The following is a 16,507-nucleotide window of genomic DNA, read 5'->3' as shown; positions in this document are numbered from 1 at the left end:
TGTATTAGCCCATGTGTCAAACACTGATTATATGTTCAATGGAGAACATACAACAAAAAAGAATGATGTGCGAAGGGACTTGGCAGTCCTTTATGTAGGATTGTCTAAAGGTTAATATAGGGGTTGACTCTGTTGTGAGTCAGGTAAATGGGATGGTGGCATTCTTTTCAGAAGGACAAGAATATAAAAGTAAGCATATAATATTGAAAGTTTAATGAGCACTGGTGAGGCCTCACTTGGAGTATTGTAAACAGCTTTTAGCCCCGTATTCGAGAAAGGATGTCTTGAAATTGGAGAGGGTTCAAAGCGGGTTCACGAAAATGATTCCGGGATTAAAAGACTGGTCATGTGATGAGCCTTTGATGTCTCTGGGTCTGTATTCACCAGAATCCAGAAGAGTGAAGGGTGACATTATTGTGTGCAGGACGGATCCCTGTCACAATATTTTGACAGGCCGACGAGGGGCAATGCCATACTTGATCTATCCGCCCATCATCTATCCATCTCTCTCTCTCTCTTCTCTCTCTCTCTCTCTCTCTCTCTCTCTCTCTCTCTCTCTCTCTCTCTCTCTCTCTCTCTCTCTCTCAAAATGAAACTCAAAATGTGCAAAAAAGATTCACAAACACGCAACTGCTCTGGAGGGACTTTGGAGTTAGGAAGCTGGTTAGCCTGAGACCATATTCTTGGAGTGTGGGAGACCGTGGACACAGCCTCTCCACATCTACTCAAACAAGGCCTCTCACCATTCGATAGATGTCCATGATGTCACCGCTCATTCTTCTGAATTCCAGTGACTACAGACCCAACGGCATCAAATGCTGTACTGATTGAGCAAAGTACAGTTCTCGTGTCTTTGCGTGTCTGCCGCTTTTCCCTCATACGATTTTCTCTTCCTCAGGTGAGTCTCAGCCGTTTACCATCCACGTAGAGCACAGCCAGATAAATGCCACCGTCCGAGGAAATGCGCTCTTTTCAGTGCGGCCGTCGGTCGTGGTCAACAGTGGAAGCTGGATTTTTAACGGGAAAACAATCGCCCAGTGGATCGATCAATTCGCGTCTTTTGACAATGTCTGCAGATCACGGGCTGAGTTATTCACCTCTAACGGGTCGTTTCTGCTGAAGTCGGTGAACATGTCAGACAGCGGGGAATACCGTGTGAATATGGTTCCATCGAGTGGATCCCAATTCTCAGCGACCATCACTCTGCGTGTCATTGGTAAGTGAGACAGATTTGCACAAGTCATACAATCTCGGGTTATAATTTTCATTTAATTTCTGGTGTGATGGAATACAATATAACCTTCACTGTTCTTTGCTGGGTGACGCATTATTTCCGAATGAACAAAACTGTACCGAGTGAACAGCACAGTTCCGCATTAGATTTAGTTTGGAGTTCCTCTCGGACAGGCATCGGTGGCTGTCGATGCAGAAACTGGCCACTAGTGAACCTTACCCGTCCCATGTTTCGGACTGTTCAACTCTCACTCACAGTCTGCAAAGCTGTAGATTAGTAACTGTGACAGGATGAATGAAAAATTCACTGTAGTAAACAAGACAATATTCTGTGCAAATACAAATATAAATAAATAACAATAAATAATTAGACCATGAAATGCCGAGATAAAGCGCCGTTAAAGTGGGATTATTAGTTGTGGGGACATACACTGGATGGGCAAATGAGTGCAGTTATCCGATTCGATCAAGAACCTGAAGGCTGAAGGGTCGTACCTGCTCTCTCGGGATGTCGGGACTGCCTTTCGCAGCGCTCGTTCTTTGTCTCAAAATAACGGCGGGTGAGGATCACTCCCTCCAACCGTGAGTGATCAGATAATCAACAGAGTTGTGTGTGGTTAGAGGATAGAAGGGCAGGTTACAGGAGACGATCTAACTGAGCTATGTAGAGATCTCAGCTATCTGTGCTAATTAAGCCAAGTACAGCTCTGCAGTCTCTCCGCATCTGTCGCTTTTCCCTCATACCATTTTCTCTTCCTCAGGTCAGTCTCAGCAGTTTACCATTTTCGTTGAGCACAGCCAGATAAATGTCACCGTTGGGCGAAATGCGCTCTTTTCCGTGAGGCCGTCGGACAATGTCGTCGCTGGAAGCTGGATTTTTAATGGGAGAACAGTTGCCCAATGGATCGACCAGACTGTGTCCGTTAACAATGTCTACAGATCGCGGGCTGAGTTATTCACCTCCAACGGGTCGCTTCTGCTGAAGTCGGTGAACATGTCAGATAGTGGGAGATACCGTGTGAATATGGTTCCAGCGAGTGGATCCCAAACCTCAGCGACCGTCACTCTGCGTGTCATTGGTAGGTGAGACAGATTTGTACAAGTGAAGCAATCTTGGGTTATAACTTGGATTTTATTTCTGGTGTGATAGAATACAATATAACCTTCGCTGTTTGTGGCTGGATGACGCATTCTTTCCGAATGAACAAAACTGTACCGAGTGAACAGCACAGTTCCGCATTAGATTTAGTTTGGAGTTCCTCTCGGACAGGCATCGGTGGCTGTCGATGCAGAAACTGGCCACTAGTGAACCTTACCCGTCCCATGTTTCGGACTGTTCAACTCTCACTTACACTCTGTAAAGTTGTAGATTAGTAACTATAACAGGATGAATGAAAATTTCACGATAGTAAACAAGACAAAATTCTGTGTAAATACAAATATAGATATATAGTAATAAATAATGAGAACATGAAATGGCAAGTTAAAGTGCCCTTAAAGTGAGATCATTGGCTGTGGGAACATATCACTGGATGGACAGTGAGTGTAGTTACCCGCTTTCTTTAAGATCCTGATGCCTGAAGGTTAGTAAACCTAGTGGTGCGGGTCCTGATGTTCGTGTACCTTCTTCCTGACGCCAGCATCGCGAGATGTCCCGGATGCTGTGGATATTTGATGACGGATGCTCTTTTCCGACGACAACACTTCATGTTGTTGTGCTCAATGATTGGGAGAGCTTGACCGGTGATAGGCTGGGCCGTTTCCAAAACTTTTTGTAGGATTTTGCAATCAAACTCATTGATATTCCACATAGCAAGCCGTGAGGCAGCAGGTAAATGCACTCACCAATCCACCACTATCGAAGTTTGTCACAGTTTTAGACCTCATGCCCAATCTCTGCAGTCTCCTAATGAAGTAAAGGCGCTGTCAAGCAATCTTCGCAATTACACTTAGGTGCTGGGTCCAAGACCAGCACGTCCTGCTAACAGATAGAATGCTCTCCACGGTACATCTGTAGAAATTTGCGAGTGTCTTTCGTGACATATCAAGTCTCCTCAAACTCCTTGTGAAAAATGGCTGCCGCGGTAATCTCATTGCAAGTGCATCAGTATGTTGGGCTCAGCGTAGATCCTCAGAAAGGTTATAGAAGCATAGAAACGTAGAAAACCTACAACACAACACAGTTTATTCGGCCCACAAAGTTGTGCCGAACATGTCCCTCTCTCAGAAATTACTATGTTTCCCTGTAGCCCACTATTTTTCTAAGCTCCATATACTTATCCCAAAGTCTATAAAAAGATCTTATCGCATCCGACTCCACCACCGTTGCCGGCAGCCCATTCCACGCACTCAGCACTCTCTGAGCGAAACACCTACCCCTGACATCTTCTCTGCATCTACTCCCCAGCACCTTAAACCGGTGTCTTCTTGTGGCAACCATTTCATCCCTGGCAAACAGCCTCTGACTATCTCTGACTGCTTCTACAGCGTTTAAAGTTCATTTATTCTCCCTCTTCTCACTTTCCCATGCAATCAGCTACGGCTTTTCGCATACTGGATAATTGGGATATGTCACGGAGACCAGAGAATGTGTCTCAGTCTCTCAATGTAACGGAGACAGGCGCTGCTCTCTCGGGATCGCGTGGATGACGTTCACTTTACTCTCTCTCTTTCTCTTCATGTCGGTGGGTGAGAAACACTCTCTTTGAGATCATTACCGGATTCAACATAGCAGCAGATAGTTGGGGAACAGTACACAAGGTTTGATTCAGATCTGAGCAGAGTACAGATTCTCTGATTCAATCAGCGCTGCCGCTTGTGACGTCAGAATCCAATTATCTGCCCCGCAAACCCGGAAGTGCGGCTCAGTCTCCGAGTGTAACAGAGATCGGCGCTGCTCTCTGTCGGGATGTCGGGACTGCCCTTCGCAGCGCTCGTTCTTTGTCTCCGCATAACGGCGGGTGAGGGTCACTCTCTCGAACCGTTAGTGGTCGCTTAATTCGCTTAACCAGTAGTGAATGGAAAGTCAACAGAACGACATGTAGTTAGGTGAATAACGATGACTTTATAATTATCGACCTTACTGAGCTAAGAACAGGTCCCTGGTATAGCAGAGATCGGCGCTGGTAGGTTTGCGAGCATGGTTGGGGAGGGTTTAAACTAATGTGCAAGGGGGATGGGACACGGTGCGATAGAGCAATGAAAGAAGTGAATGGAGAAAAGCCAGATCTAACATATAGAGAGGATTTGAGGAAAGAGAAGCAGAAGAAACGGTGTAAAGACAGTGAGGTAGAAGGGCTGAAATGTGTATACCTCAATGCAAGAAGCATCAGGAACAAAGGTAGTGAACTGAGAGCTTGAATATATACATGGAATTATGATGTAGTGGCCATTACAGAGACTTGGCTGGCACCAGGGCAGGAATGGATTCTCAATATTCCTGGATTTCAGTGCTTTAAAAGGGATAGAGAGGGCGGAAAAAGGAGAGGAGGGGTGGCATTACTGGTCAGGGATACTATTACAGCTACAGAAAGGGTGGGCAATGTATTAGGATCCTCTTTTGAGTCAGTATGGGTGGAAGTCAGGAACAGGAAGGGAGCAGTTACGCTACTTGGTGTATTCTATAGGCCTCCTGGTAGCAGCAGAGATACAGAGGAGCAGATTGGGAGGCAGCTTTTGGAAAGGTGCAAAAATAACAGGGTTGTTACCATGGGTGACTTTAACTTCCCTAATATTGATTGGCACGTGATTAGTTTCAAGGGTTTAGATGGGGCAGAGTTTGTTAAGTGTGTTCAGAACCGATTCCTGTCACAGTATGTGGCCAACTAGGGGGAATACCATACTAAATCTAGTACTATATAATAGAAACATAGAAAATAGGTGCAGGAGTAGGCCATTCGGCCCTTCGAGCCTGCACCGCTATTTATTATGATCATGGCTGATCATCCAACTCAGAACCCCGCCCCAGCCTTCCCTCCATACCCCCTGACCCCCGTAGACACAAGGGCCATATCTAACTCCCTCTTAAATATAGCCAATGAACTGGCCTCAACTGTTTCCTGTGGCAGACAATTCCACAGATTCATCACTCTCTGTGTGAAGAAGTTTTTCCTAATCACGGTCCTAAAAGGCTTCCCCTCTATCCTCAAACTATGGCCCCTCGTTCTGGACTTGCCCAACTACGGGAACAATCTTCCTGCATCTAGCCTGTCCAATCCCTTTAGGATCTTATGCGTTTCAATCAGATCCCCCCTCAATCTTCTAAATTCCAACGAGTACAAGCCCAGTTCATCAAGTTTTTCTTCATATGAAAGTCCTGCCATCCCAGGAATCAATCTGGTGAACCTTCTTTGTACTCCCTCTATGGCAAGGATGTCTTTTCTCAGATTAGGGGACCAAAACTGCACCCAATACTCCAGGTGTGGTCTCACCAAGGCCTTGTACAACTGCAGTAGTACCTCCCTGCTCCTGTACTCGAATCCTCTCGCTATAAATGCCAGCATACCATTCGCCTTTTTCACCGCCTGCTGTACCTGCATGCCCACTTTCAATGACTGGTGTATAATGACACCCAGGTCTCGTTGCACTTCCCCTTTTCCTAATCGGCCACCATTCAGATAATAATCTGTTTTCCTATTTTTGCCACCAAAGTGGATAACTTCACATTTATCCACATTAAATTGCATCTGCCATGAATTTGCCCACTCACCCAACCTATCCAAGTCACCCTGCATCCTCTTAGCATCCTCCTCACAGCTAAAACTGCCACCCAGCTTCGTGTCATCCGCAAACTTGGAGACGCTGCATTTAATTCCCTCATCCAAGTCATTAATATATATTGTAAACAACTGGGGTCCCAGCACTGAGCCTTGCTGTACCCCACTAGTCACCGCCTGCCATTCTGAAAAGGTCCCGTTTATTCCCACTCTTTGCTTCCTGTCTGCTAACCAATTCTCCACCCACACCAATACCTTACCCCCAATACCGTGTGCTTTAAGTTTGCACACTAATCTCTTGTGTGGGACTTTGTCAAAAGCCTTTTGAAAATCCAAATATACCACATCCACTGGTTCTCCCCTATCCACTCTACTAGTTACATCCTCAAAAACCTCTATGAGATTCGTCAGACATGATTTTCCTTTCACAAATCCATGCTGACTTTGTCCGATCATTTCACCGCTTTCCAAATGTGCTGTTATCACATCCTTGATAACTGACTCCAGCAGTTTCCCCACCACCGACGTTAGGCTAACCGGTCTATAATTCCCCGGTTTCTCTCTCCCTCCTTTTTTAAAAAGTGGAGTTACATTCGCCACCCTCCAATCCTCAGGAACTAGTCCAGAATCTAACGAGTTTTGAAAAATTATCACTAATGCATCCACTATTTCTTGGACTACTTCCTTAAGCCCTCTAGGATGCAGACCATCTGGCTCTGGGGATTTATCTGCCTTCAATCCCTTCAATTTACCTAACACCACTTCCCTACTAACATGTATTTCGCTCAGTTCCTCCATCTCACTCTATTAATGAGCCAGGTCAGGTTACAGATCTCTCAGTCGGTGAGCATCTGGGGGACAGTGACCACCGCTCCCTGGCCTCTAGCATTATCATGGAAAAGGATAGAATCAGAGATCACAGGATTTTTTTAATGGGGGAAGGGCAAATTATGAGGCTATAAGGCTAGAACTTGCGGGAGTGAATTGGGATGATGTTTTTGTAGGGAAATGTACTATGGACATGTCGTCGATGTTTAGAGATCACTTGCGGGATGTAAGCGATAAGTTTGTCCCGGTGAGGAAGATAACCTTCCTCAGGGTGAAGGAACTATGGGTGACAAGTGAGGTGGAAAATCTAGTCAGGTGGAAGAAGGCAGCAGACATGAGGTTTAGGAAGCAAGGATCAGCTGGGTCTATTGAGGAATATAGGGAAGCAAGAAAGGAGCTTAAAAAGGGGCTGAGAAGAGCAAGAAGGGGGCATGAGAAGGCCTTGGTGAGTAGGGTAAAGGAAAACCCCAAGGCATTCTTCAACTGCGTGAAGAAAAAAAGGATGACAGGAGTGAAGGTAGGACCGATTAGAGATAAAGGTGGGAAGATGTGCCTGGAGGCTGTGGAAGTGACCGAGGTCCTCAATGAATACTTCTCTTCGGTATTCACCAATGAGAGAGAACTTGATGATGCTGAGGACAATATGAGTGATGTTGGTGTTCTGGAGCATGTTGATATTAAGGGAGAGGAGGTGTTGGAGTTGTTAAAATACATTAGGACGGGTAGGTCCCCGGGTCCTGATAGAATATTCCCCAGTCTGCTCCACGAGGCGAGGGAAGAGATTGCAGAGCCTCTAGTTAGGATCTTTATGTCCTCGTAGTCGCGGGAATGGTACCGGAGGATTGAAGAGAGGCGAATGTTGTCCCCTTGTTCAAAAAAGGTAGTATGGATAGTCCGGGTAATTATAGACCAGTGAGCCTTACGTCTGTGGTGGGAAAGCTGTTGGAAAATATTCTTAGAGATAGGATCTCTGGGTTTTAGAGAATCATGGTCTGATCAGGGACAGTCGGCATGGCTTGTTAAAGGCAGATCGTGTCTAACAAGCCTGATAGAATTCTTTGAGGAGGTGACCAGGCATATAGATGATGGTAGTGCGTGGATGTGACATATATGGATTTTAGTAAGGCATTTGCCAAGGTTCCATACGGTAGGCTTATTCAGAAATTCAGAAGGGATGGGATCCAGGGAAGTTTGCCCAGGTGGATACAGAATTGGCTTTCCTGCAGAAGGCAGAGGTTCGTGGTGGAGGCAGTACATTCAGATTGGAGGATTGTGACTAGTAGTTTCCCGCAAGCATCTGTTCTGGGACCTGTACTTTTCGTGATTTTTATTGACGACCTGGATGTGGGGGTAGAAGGGTGGGTTGGCAAGTTTGCAGACGACACAATGGTTGGTGGTGTTGTAGATGGTGTAGAAGATTGTCGAAGATTGCAGAGGGACATTGATAGGATGCAGGAGTGGGCTGAGAAGTTCAATCCGGAGAAGTGTGAGGTGGTGCACTTTGGAAGGACAAACTCCAAGGCAGAGTACAAAGTAAATGGCAGGATACTTGGTAGTGTGGAGGAGCAGAGGGATCTGGGTGTACATGTCCACAGATCCCTGAAAGTAGCCTCACAGGTGGATAGGGTAGTTAAGAAAGCTTATGTGGTGTTAGCTTTCAGAAATCGAGGGATACAGTTTAAATGTCGCGGTGTAATGATGCAGCTCTATAAAACTCTGGTTAAGCCACACTTGGACTATAGTGAGGTGTCCAGTTCTGGTCGCCTCACTTTAGGAAGGACGTGGAAGCATTGGATAAGGTACCGAGGAGATTTACCAGGATGCTGCCTGGTTTAGACAGTGTGCATTGTGATCAGAGATTAAGGGAGCTGTGGCTTTACTCTTTGGAGGGAAGGAGGATGAGAGGAGACATGATAGAGGTGTACAAGATAATAAGAGGAATAGTTAGAGAGGATAGCCAGCGCCTCTTCCCCAGGGCAACAGTGCTCAATACAAGAGGACATGGTTTTAAGGTAATAGGTGGGTATTTCAAGTGGGTTATTAGAGGAAGGGTTTTTACTCAGTGAATGGTTGATGCGTGGAATGCACTGATGAGTCAGTGGTGGAGGCAGATACACTAGTGAAGTTTAAGAGACTACTAGACAGGTATATGGAGGAATTTAATTTGGGGTCTTACATGAGAGGCAGCGTTTGAGGGTCGGTACAACTTTGTGGGTCGAAGGGCCTGTACTGTGCTGTACTATTCTATGTTCTATGTTCTATGTAACAGAGATCGCAGCTGCTCTCTCCGGATGTCAGAACTGCCCTTCGCAGCGCTTGGCCTTACTTATAAAGTTGTAGATTAGTAACTATAACAGGGTGAATGAAATATCCACGACAGTGAACAAGACGACTAGCAAATACGAATATAAATAAATAATTAAAAATAATGAGATAACTAGTTGTGGGGACATATCACTGGATGGGCGAATGAGTATGGTTATTCTATTTGATCAAAGCTGATTCAGCCTGATGGCTGAAGATTAGTAACTGTTCTTGAACCTTGGGGAGCGAGCCCTGAGGCTCTTGTAACTTCTACCTGATGCCAGCATTGTGTGAATTCTTGGGTGGTGTGGATATTTGATGATGGATGCTGTTTTCCTCTAAAAAACAATTCAAGTAAATGCGCCCAGTGGTTGGGAGGGCTTTACCGATAGTTTTTGTCGGATGTTCCATTCGAAGGCATTGATTTCCTTCATACCAGGCCGTGAGGCAGCAGGTCAACACAGTCAGCATTACGCATGTATAGAAGTTGTCAAACTTTTGGACGTCATGACGAATCTCCGCAGTCTCCTAAGGAAGTAAAGACGCTGTCATGCAATCTTCGCAATTACACTTACGTGCTGGGTCCAAGACCAGAACGTCCTGCGAACAGTTAGAATTGTCCCCCCGGTACATTTGTAGAACTTTGCGAGTGTCTGTCTCAAGCTTCCGATGAAAAACGGCCGCTGCATCAATATATTGGGCCCAGGATAGATCCTCAGTGTGGTTGACAGTCACAGGACATCCAAACGACCATAAGACGTAGGAGCAAATTTAGGCCATCTGGCCCATCCAGTCTGCTCCACCTTTCAATCATGGCTGATCCTTTTTTTATCTCTTCTTTGACATCAGTTCCCGGCCTTCTCCCAGTAACTTTTAATGCCGTGTCCAAACAAGAAACTATCAAATTCTGCCTTAAATACACCCAATGAGCTGGCCTTTACAGCTGCCCGTAGCAACAAATTCCACAAATTCACCACCATTTGGCTAAAGGAATTTCACCGCATCTCTGCTTTGAAAGGGCGTCCCTCTGTTATGAGGCTGTGGCTCTGGTCTTAGACTCTCCCACCATATGAAACATGCTGTTCCCATCTACTCTGTCTAGCGTTTTCAACATTCGGAATATTGCAATGAGGTGCCTCTTCATCCTTCTGAATTCCAGTGAGTACTGATCAGAGCAATCAGACATTCCACATATGGTAACCCTTTTATTGGAATCATCCCTGCAAACCTCCTCTCGACCCTCTCCAATGCCAGCACATCTTTTCTCAAATGATCGGCCCAAAACTGTTCACAGTACTCAAAGGGAGGCCTCACCAGCGCCTTATAAAACCTCAGCATCGCAAACTTGTTCTTGCGTCTTGCTGGATAAAGACTGGTGTGTGTGCCTCGATTCATAACGTCCAAATCTATTCTTTCGCGTCAGTGAAGTTGAGTACAAGGTAATGGTTGCCACACCAGTCAGTAAGCTGATCTATCTCGCCCCTGTATGCCTCCTCGTCAACATCTCAAATTCTGTCAGCAAGAGTTGCGTCACTGGCAATTTTATGGATAGAATATGGCCTGTGCCCGGTCACACAGCCGTGGGTGGAGAGAAGGTGCGTCAGTGGGCTAAGCAACCATCATTGCGGTAAGCTAATGTGGATTGTCAGAGAGGAAGCGATGCTATACCCCATCCTTTCGTGGGCAAGCAAGTTCTGGATCCACGAAGCATGTACATGTTGTAGATAAAAGCAAGTGCAAAATTATTTGCATTTAATTGTATTTACAGAGCCAGTGACCGGGGTTACTGTGGTGACCAATGATTCCACTCCCCTGGAAAATCTTGATACCATCGCACTGAGCTGTGACGCGTCGGGCTCTGTTCAGACACGGAGATGGTTCAAGGATAACCAACCCATCCGGGAAAACAGTAGAATATTTACATCTTCCGACAAGGCGAAACTGATTATAATCAGTGTTAACAGAAACGACGCAGGGACGTACAAGTGCATCGCCAGCAACCCATTCAGCAGTGGCTCTGGAGAGACCTACTTTCAAGTTTACTGTAAGTACACAGTTAAGCACTGGCGTTCATTTGTGTCGGATATTACAGTTATCAACACATGTTCTCATTGTAGAGATGACCAGAGAAAGTCAGAACATCCCTGATCCACCAGGATTTGTCTGATCAACATGTTTTTTCATTTTATAGATGGACCAGAGATGATCAGAATTGTACCGGAGCGTCCAGTTCTGTCCAATATGGTGTCAAACCTGACATTAACTTGCTTTGCTCTGTCAGTCCCCTGGGGTATATATGCATGGTACAACGGGAACAATCTCCTGCACACAGGGCAGGAACTCACCCTTGTGTCGGTGAGCTCTGTTAATGTTGGGAGTTATACATGCCGGGTTACTAACGGCGTAACCAACAGGAACAGCAACCTCACTGTCCATGTTACCGCACAAGGTGAGTGAATGTGTCTCTTATTCATCCATGTAAACCCGCTGATCAAAGACACAAACCATTTCCCTCTCACGCCCTCCTCATGCCGTACCTCCACTCTTCCCTCTAAATGGCTTGCCAGAATAAAATTATCCGTAATTTAAATTGAATCAATTTCGAGACCAGCGGCCAGAATACTCCGCAGCGTGGATCAATATTCATTTCTGAAGAAGATGTGTTTTTGCAATGCAAAGTTTACGTTTGTTTTCTTTGCTAGCACCAAAGGCAGTTGACAATATCACCCTCACCCCTGGCGCAATCGTGGGCATTGTACTTGGTTTACTTGGCGTGGGGCTGATCGGAGGAGCCAGTGGATGGTTCATCGCAAGGAAAACGGGCGGGTAAACGCATTTCTCTCCGAATCTCGTTTCTACTTCAATAATTGCTTGAGGATTTATGCAAAAACGACTTTTGCTCGATTGAAGGGCCATTTGTGGACAGAATCAGCATTCCGTCTTGACGGCAAAGTTGGTTGCCTGAAATTTGAATATTTGTCTGAAACAGGTTTGCGTTCAGCAATAGTTATGTGAAAAGGAATATCTGTCAAAAAGGCCAAAGCAATTTTCTTTGCTTAACCCATTATGGTCAATGTCGCTGAGATCGAGTAGCACTGGAATCGAGCATCCGATAATCGGAACAGTATGAAGGAATAACTAAAGAGAACAAAATGGAATTATAGAAACCGCTCTATTTGGTGTATCCGTGCAGGGAAGTAACTTCCCGTCGAATTCATGTTTTCCCTTTTGTTTCTGTTTGTTCAGGATCAAAAATGCACCACAATCCCAATATGAGACGGCCATCGATTCCGGAAGAAAGAGTGAGTGAACTCCGTTTCAACTGTTCTGTTACTGAGCCCATGGAAATCTGAACATTTGATTTAAATACGGGAGCTGATAGTGCTCGGAGGCTGGAGGTTTTCATCTCAGCGAATGGTCATGAATAATCCGACATTTGCGGTTGAGTTTTCCAATTAAATTAGTTAGAATTTTCTGTTCAAGATTACAATATCAGCGGAAGGATGGAATGGTCGTTTATACAACTTAATATCTCTTCACATTGATCAATAACGGCCCTCACTTCATGTTTCTGGCGATTGGTGTGAAGAAAGCTGATGCTAGTAATGGCGGTCTGTTTAGTGGTCGCTTTGAAGTCTGTTGTTGCTGAACAATAGTTCCTGATGCTCTTCGCCGCTGTGACATATCTCTTTTGTTCTGACAGGCACCTCGGATACAAAGACCGCGAACGCACCGCGAACCTACGAAAACTTCCGAAGCAATGAACAGGTTGGGTGCTTGTGTTATGACCATGATCTCAGTCATTGTTTTTTGCAAAGGGAAGCTAAGAACGTCAATAATGCGAGCGGTGGTGTCCATCAGACCCTTCGGAACTGACTGGGCATTTAATAAGTTCCTGAATGATCGATCCCGGATCTCATGTTCAGTTAATGGAGAAACAACAGGATCATATTACACAAAATAGACCCAATCCAGATTGCATGAAAATCGACCTTCCCCCGCCGGTATTTCTGTTCACTTCCCTCTTCTTCAATTTTCCACCCTGGCCTCTTATCTCTACTCCTCACCTGTCCATCGACTCCCACGGTGCCCCTCCTTCTTCCCCTTCTCCGATGGCCTCTGCAATCGGATTACTTTTTCTGCAGCCTTTCTTTATCCCCAATCATCAGGCCTCGCCTCTCAGCTCCCAGCTGGTTCTCCTTCCCCTCGTATCCATTTTGTTCCGGCGACTTTCTGCCCCCTTCCCAGCCCCGTAGAAGGGTCTCGGCGCAAAACGTAAACCGATTAGTAAATTCGATTAATGCTGCCTGACACTTTGAGTTCCGTCAGCATTCTGGGTGTGTTTCTCTGAGTTTCCAGCATCTGCAGAAACTTCCACGGAATTCCACAGAATCTATAATTCATGTGCGATACAAAAAAAACTTACCTTTCTTGTAATATATTTCATGAAAGAGTCCTTTATAATGTGCGATCGATGTGAGTAAAGGCGGAGACTCCACAATCACACACAGAGTGAAGCCGTGGTCAGGTTTGCATATTTCTGTCTGTGATCAACAGTGATCTGTGTGAGCGTTTAAGAGAAATGTCTCAAGAGGAATGGTTTTGAAGGCGAATTGCTCCTCAAGTCATATCTGTCATTCTCCTGTGTGACTGAGCATTGACGAATGGTTCAATGACTTTCAGAAGCATTCCTGATGTCGCAGGGAGAACATATTGCTCTCACACTGAATAAGAAACACGCAGTGCGTCGAACAGCGAACGATGCAATTTATCTCCAAGCACCAATGAATGTGAACATTGATATCCTCAGGGTTTACATGTAGAGAGTCAGAGTACAATTGCTGTGCACTTGGGTAAACGTCACAATAGAAATGTACACCTTCTTTGTTGCAGGGCACAAGTAACAATGCACAAGATGAAAGCTCGATTTACATGGTAAGGGGAATATTTGCGCCATCCTTTCTGAAGTAATTGCTTTCACTTCGCACAGTAAGAAACAAGCCCCTGAAGTGAGACTTTCGACAGCAAAAAGGAATTCGAAGGGTCAGCAATGGGAGCCACAGATATGGCGGATAAACTCATGAAATGTTTTGTGTTAGTGCGCTCTTTTGAGCAAACCATTAATCTGTCAGTGTCAGCACACGCAAGTGACTAGAGTCACTGTTATAAGGGGAAGATTGGAATTTAGAAGGCTGAGAGGGGATCTTATTGAAACATATAAGATTATTAAGGGATTGGATACGCTGGAGGCAGGAAGCATATTCCCGCTGATGGATGAGTCCAGAACCAGAGGCCACAGTTTAAGAATAAGGAGTAGGCCATTTAGTACGGAGTTGAGGAAAAACTTTTTCACCCAGGGAGTGGTGGATATGTGGAATGCTCTGCCCCAGAAGGCTGTGGAGGCCAAGTCTCTGGATGCATTCAAGAAAGAGATGGATAGAGCTCTTAAAGATAGCGGAATCAAAGGTTATGGGGATAAGGTAGGAACTGGATACTGATTGTGGATGATAGGCCATGATCACAGTGAATGGTGGCGCTGGCTCGAAGGGCCGAATGGCCTACTCCTGCACCTGTTGTTTAAGATTCATGGGAAGCTGAAATGAAAGAAGTTAGAATAGTCACCTGGACAAAATGTAGGAGATGAGCAGCACGCCAGGTTTATGAAATGGGCTGCTGAAGAGGGAGTAGAGAAATTAGCACTGTTGTCCCAAGCTTCAAATTATTGTTTAATTGTTTTCGAAAACTGGAAATATCACTCTGCTCTTCATGAAGACTGGGGTTCAAATGACAAGATGGCCTTAGATTGCACGATGAAAGAAGGGGTTTCGGGATAGTTGGAGGCACGAGATGAAACGGGTCGAAGGCAGCAATGTTTGCCCCTGCTAAAATCGTGCCTGACAATGCTGTCGGGTTTCTTGGAGGAAATCACATGCGTGATCGAGAAAAAAGAGTCAGACGGTGTTTGACGATTTTCCAACGGCCTTTGACAAGGTGACGCACATCAGGCCACTGAGCATCAGAGCCTATGGTATTAGATGGCAGAAATAGCATGCACAGAGGTTTGGCTGACTAGAATGAAGGGAAGAGCGGAAATGAATGGGATATTTTCTCTTGGGCTGCCGATGAACAATGCCGTTCTGCGGGTGTCGGTGTTGGGCCGCTTGTTTCCACGTTTTCAGTCAATAATCTCGACAACAGAGTTGGGGGATTTGTGGCCAGGATTGGGAACGATAGAGAGATAGTTGCAGGGAGTGTTCAGGACTTTGGAAGCAGCGGGTATGTAGAAGGAGTTGGAACAATGAGAGGAACAGACAAAAAAGGGCAAATAAATCCCAGCACATAGAAGCATTGGTTCGTGCACTTTGACAGAAGGAGTGAAGCCGGAGTCTATTTTCCAAAAGAGAATCAGTATACGTTTTATTTATAGATTTAATTTATTAATCGCATGTGAAAATGAGCTTTGGAGTTGTCGTGTACGATTGCTGAAAGCCTAACTTTCATGTTGAGTCAGTGATAAGGAAGGAAATGCAAATTTAGCATTCATTTTGACAGGTACAGATCATAAAAACCAAAGGATGCGATTCTCAGGATTTTAAAGACTTTTGTCAGATCCCATTCCGGGTATTTTAAACAGTTTTGGAGCCCTTTTCTGAGATAGGACGGGCTGGCTTTGGAGGAAATTAACGAGATAATCTCAGGGGTGAAAGCGTAAACGTGTGTAGAGCGTTTAATGACTCTGAGTCCTCTACACACTGCAGTTTGGGAGAATGATCCTTAAAACTTCGAGTATTAAAGGACCTATATTGCCTGGACATGGAGAAAATATCTCTAATTGCAGGAGTGTCTCGGACCAAAGAGCACAGCCTAAGTGTACAATGAACGCCCTTTGGAACGGAGATAAGGAGGAATATCTTTAGAAAGAGCGTGTTTTATCTGAGCTATTTATTGTCTCTTATGGCTGTGGAGACCAATGTTCTCTGTTATGAAGCGTTGATCGCGCCGAATGTTACAGAGTGAAGGCGGGTGAATGGGTTTGAGAGTGACAGTAAATCAGGCATGATAAAATGGAGGAGTGGGCTCCATGTCAGGAATTGATTAAATCCTCTCCTGCGTCTTCTCCTGGAGACTCATGGAAGTCTGGTTCCTCCTGCAATTTTTAATAACTGCGTGTCTCCGAAAATCCTCTCTCCATCATGGTCTGGTTGTTCCGCGGTTCTTTCAGGGACAGTTTGTTAAATACGGACAGGTCCTTTCCAATATTCTTCCAATTATCCTCTACCACGTCCTGATTTTGACAATATTTTTTGCTAATCCTGACGATTTGCTCACCTTAACAGGAACTGAATCTGGGCGAACGATCTGTTTACAGTGATCTGAAGAGGTAAGTGAACAGAATATTCGGCTCTCGATGTAAAATGTTAGCTACA

At 45.2% G+C, this 16,507-nt stretch overlaps 1 protein-coding gene across 1 annotated transcript in view; it reads left to right on the top strand.

Moving 5' to 3' along the window:
• The window catches only part of LOC140207877 (cell adhesion molecule CEACAM3-like), a 39,678-nt gene that overhangs the window by 21,307 nt on the left and 1,864 nt on the right, over positions 1 to 16,507 (top strand). Inside the window, exons 4-12 of the mRNA XM_072276422.1 lie at positions 899 to 1,216; positions 1,995 to 2,312; positions 10,849 to 11,124; positions 11,272 to 11,529; positions 11,783 to 11,906; positions 12,327 to 12,382; positions 12,784 to 12,848; positions 13,974 to 14,015; positions 16,418 to 16,461. Of these exons, the coding sequence (XP_072132523.1) occupies positions 899 to 1,216; positions 1,995 to 2,312; positions 10,849 to 11,124; positions 11,272 to 11,529; positions 11,783 to 11,906; positions 12,327 to 12,382; positions 12,784 to 12,848; positions 13,974 to 14,015; positions 16,418 to 16,461 (1,501 nt within the window). The remainder of the gene's footprint in view (positions 1 to 898; positions 1,217 to 1,994; positions 2,313 to 10,848; positions 11,125 to 11,271; positions 11,530 to 11,782; positions 11,907 to 12,326; positions 12,383 to 12,783; positions 12,849 to 13,973; positions 14,016 to 16,417; positions 16,462 to 16,507) is intronic.

Source organism: Mobula birostris, chromosome 13, assembly GCF_030028105.1.
Source record: "Mobula birostris isolate sMobBir1 chromosome 13, sMobBir1.hap1, whole genome shotgun sequence".
NCBI classification, from domain to species: Eukaryota; Metazoa; Chordata; class Chondrichthyes; order Myliobatiformes; family Myliobatidae; genus Mobula; species Mobula birostris.
The sequence above is the reverse complement of the archived record's forward strand: the minus strand, read 5'-3'. Positions and strand labels throughout refer to the sequence as shown.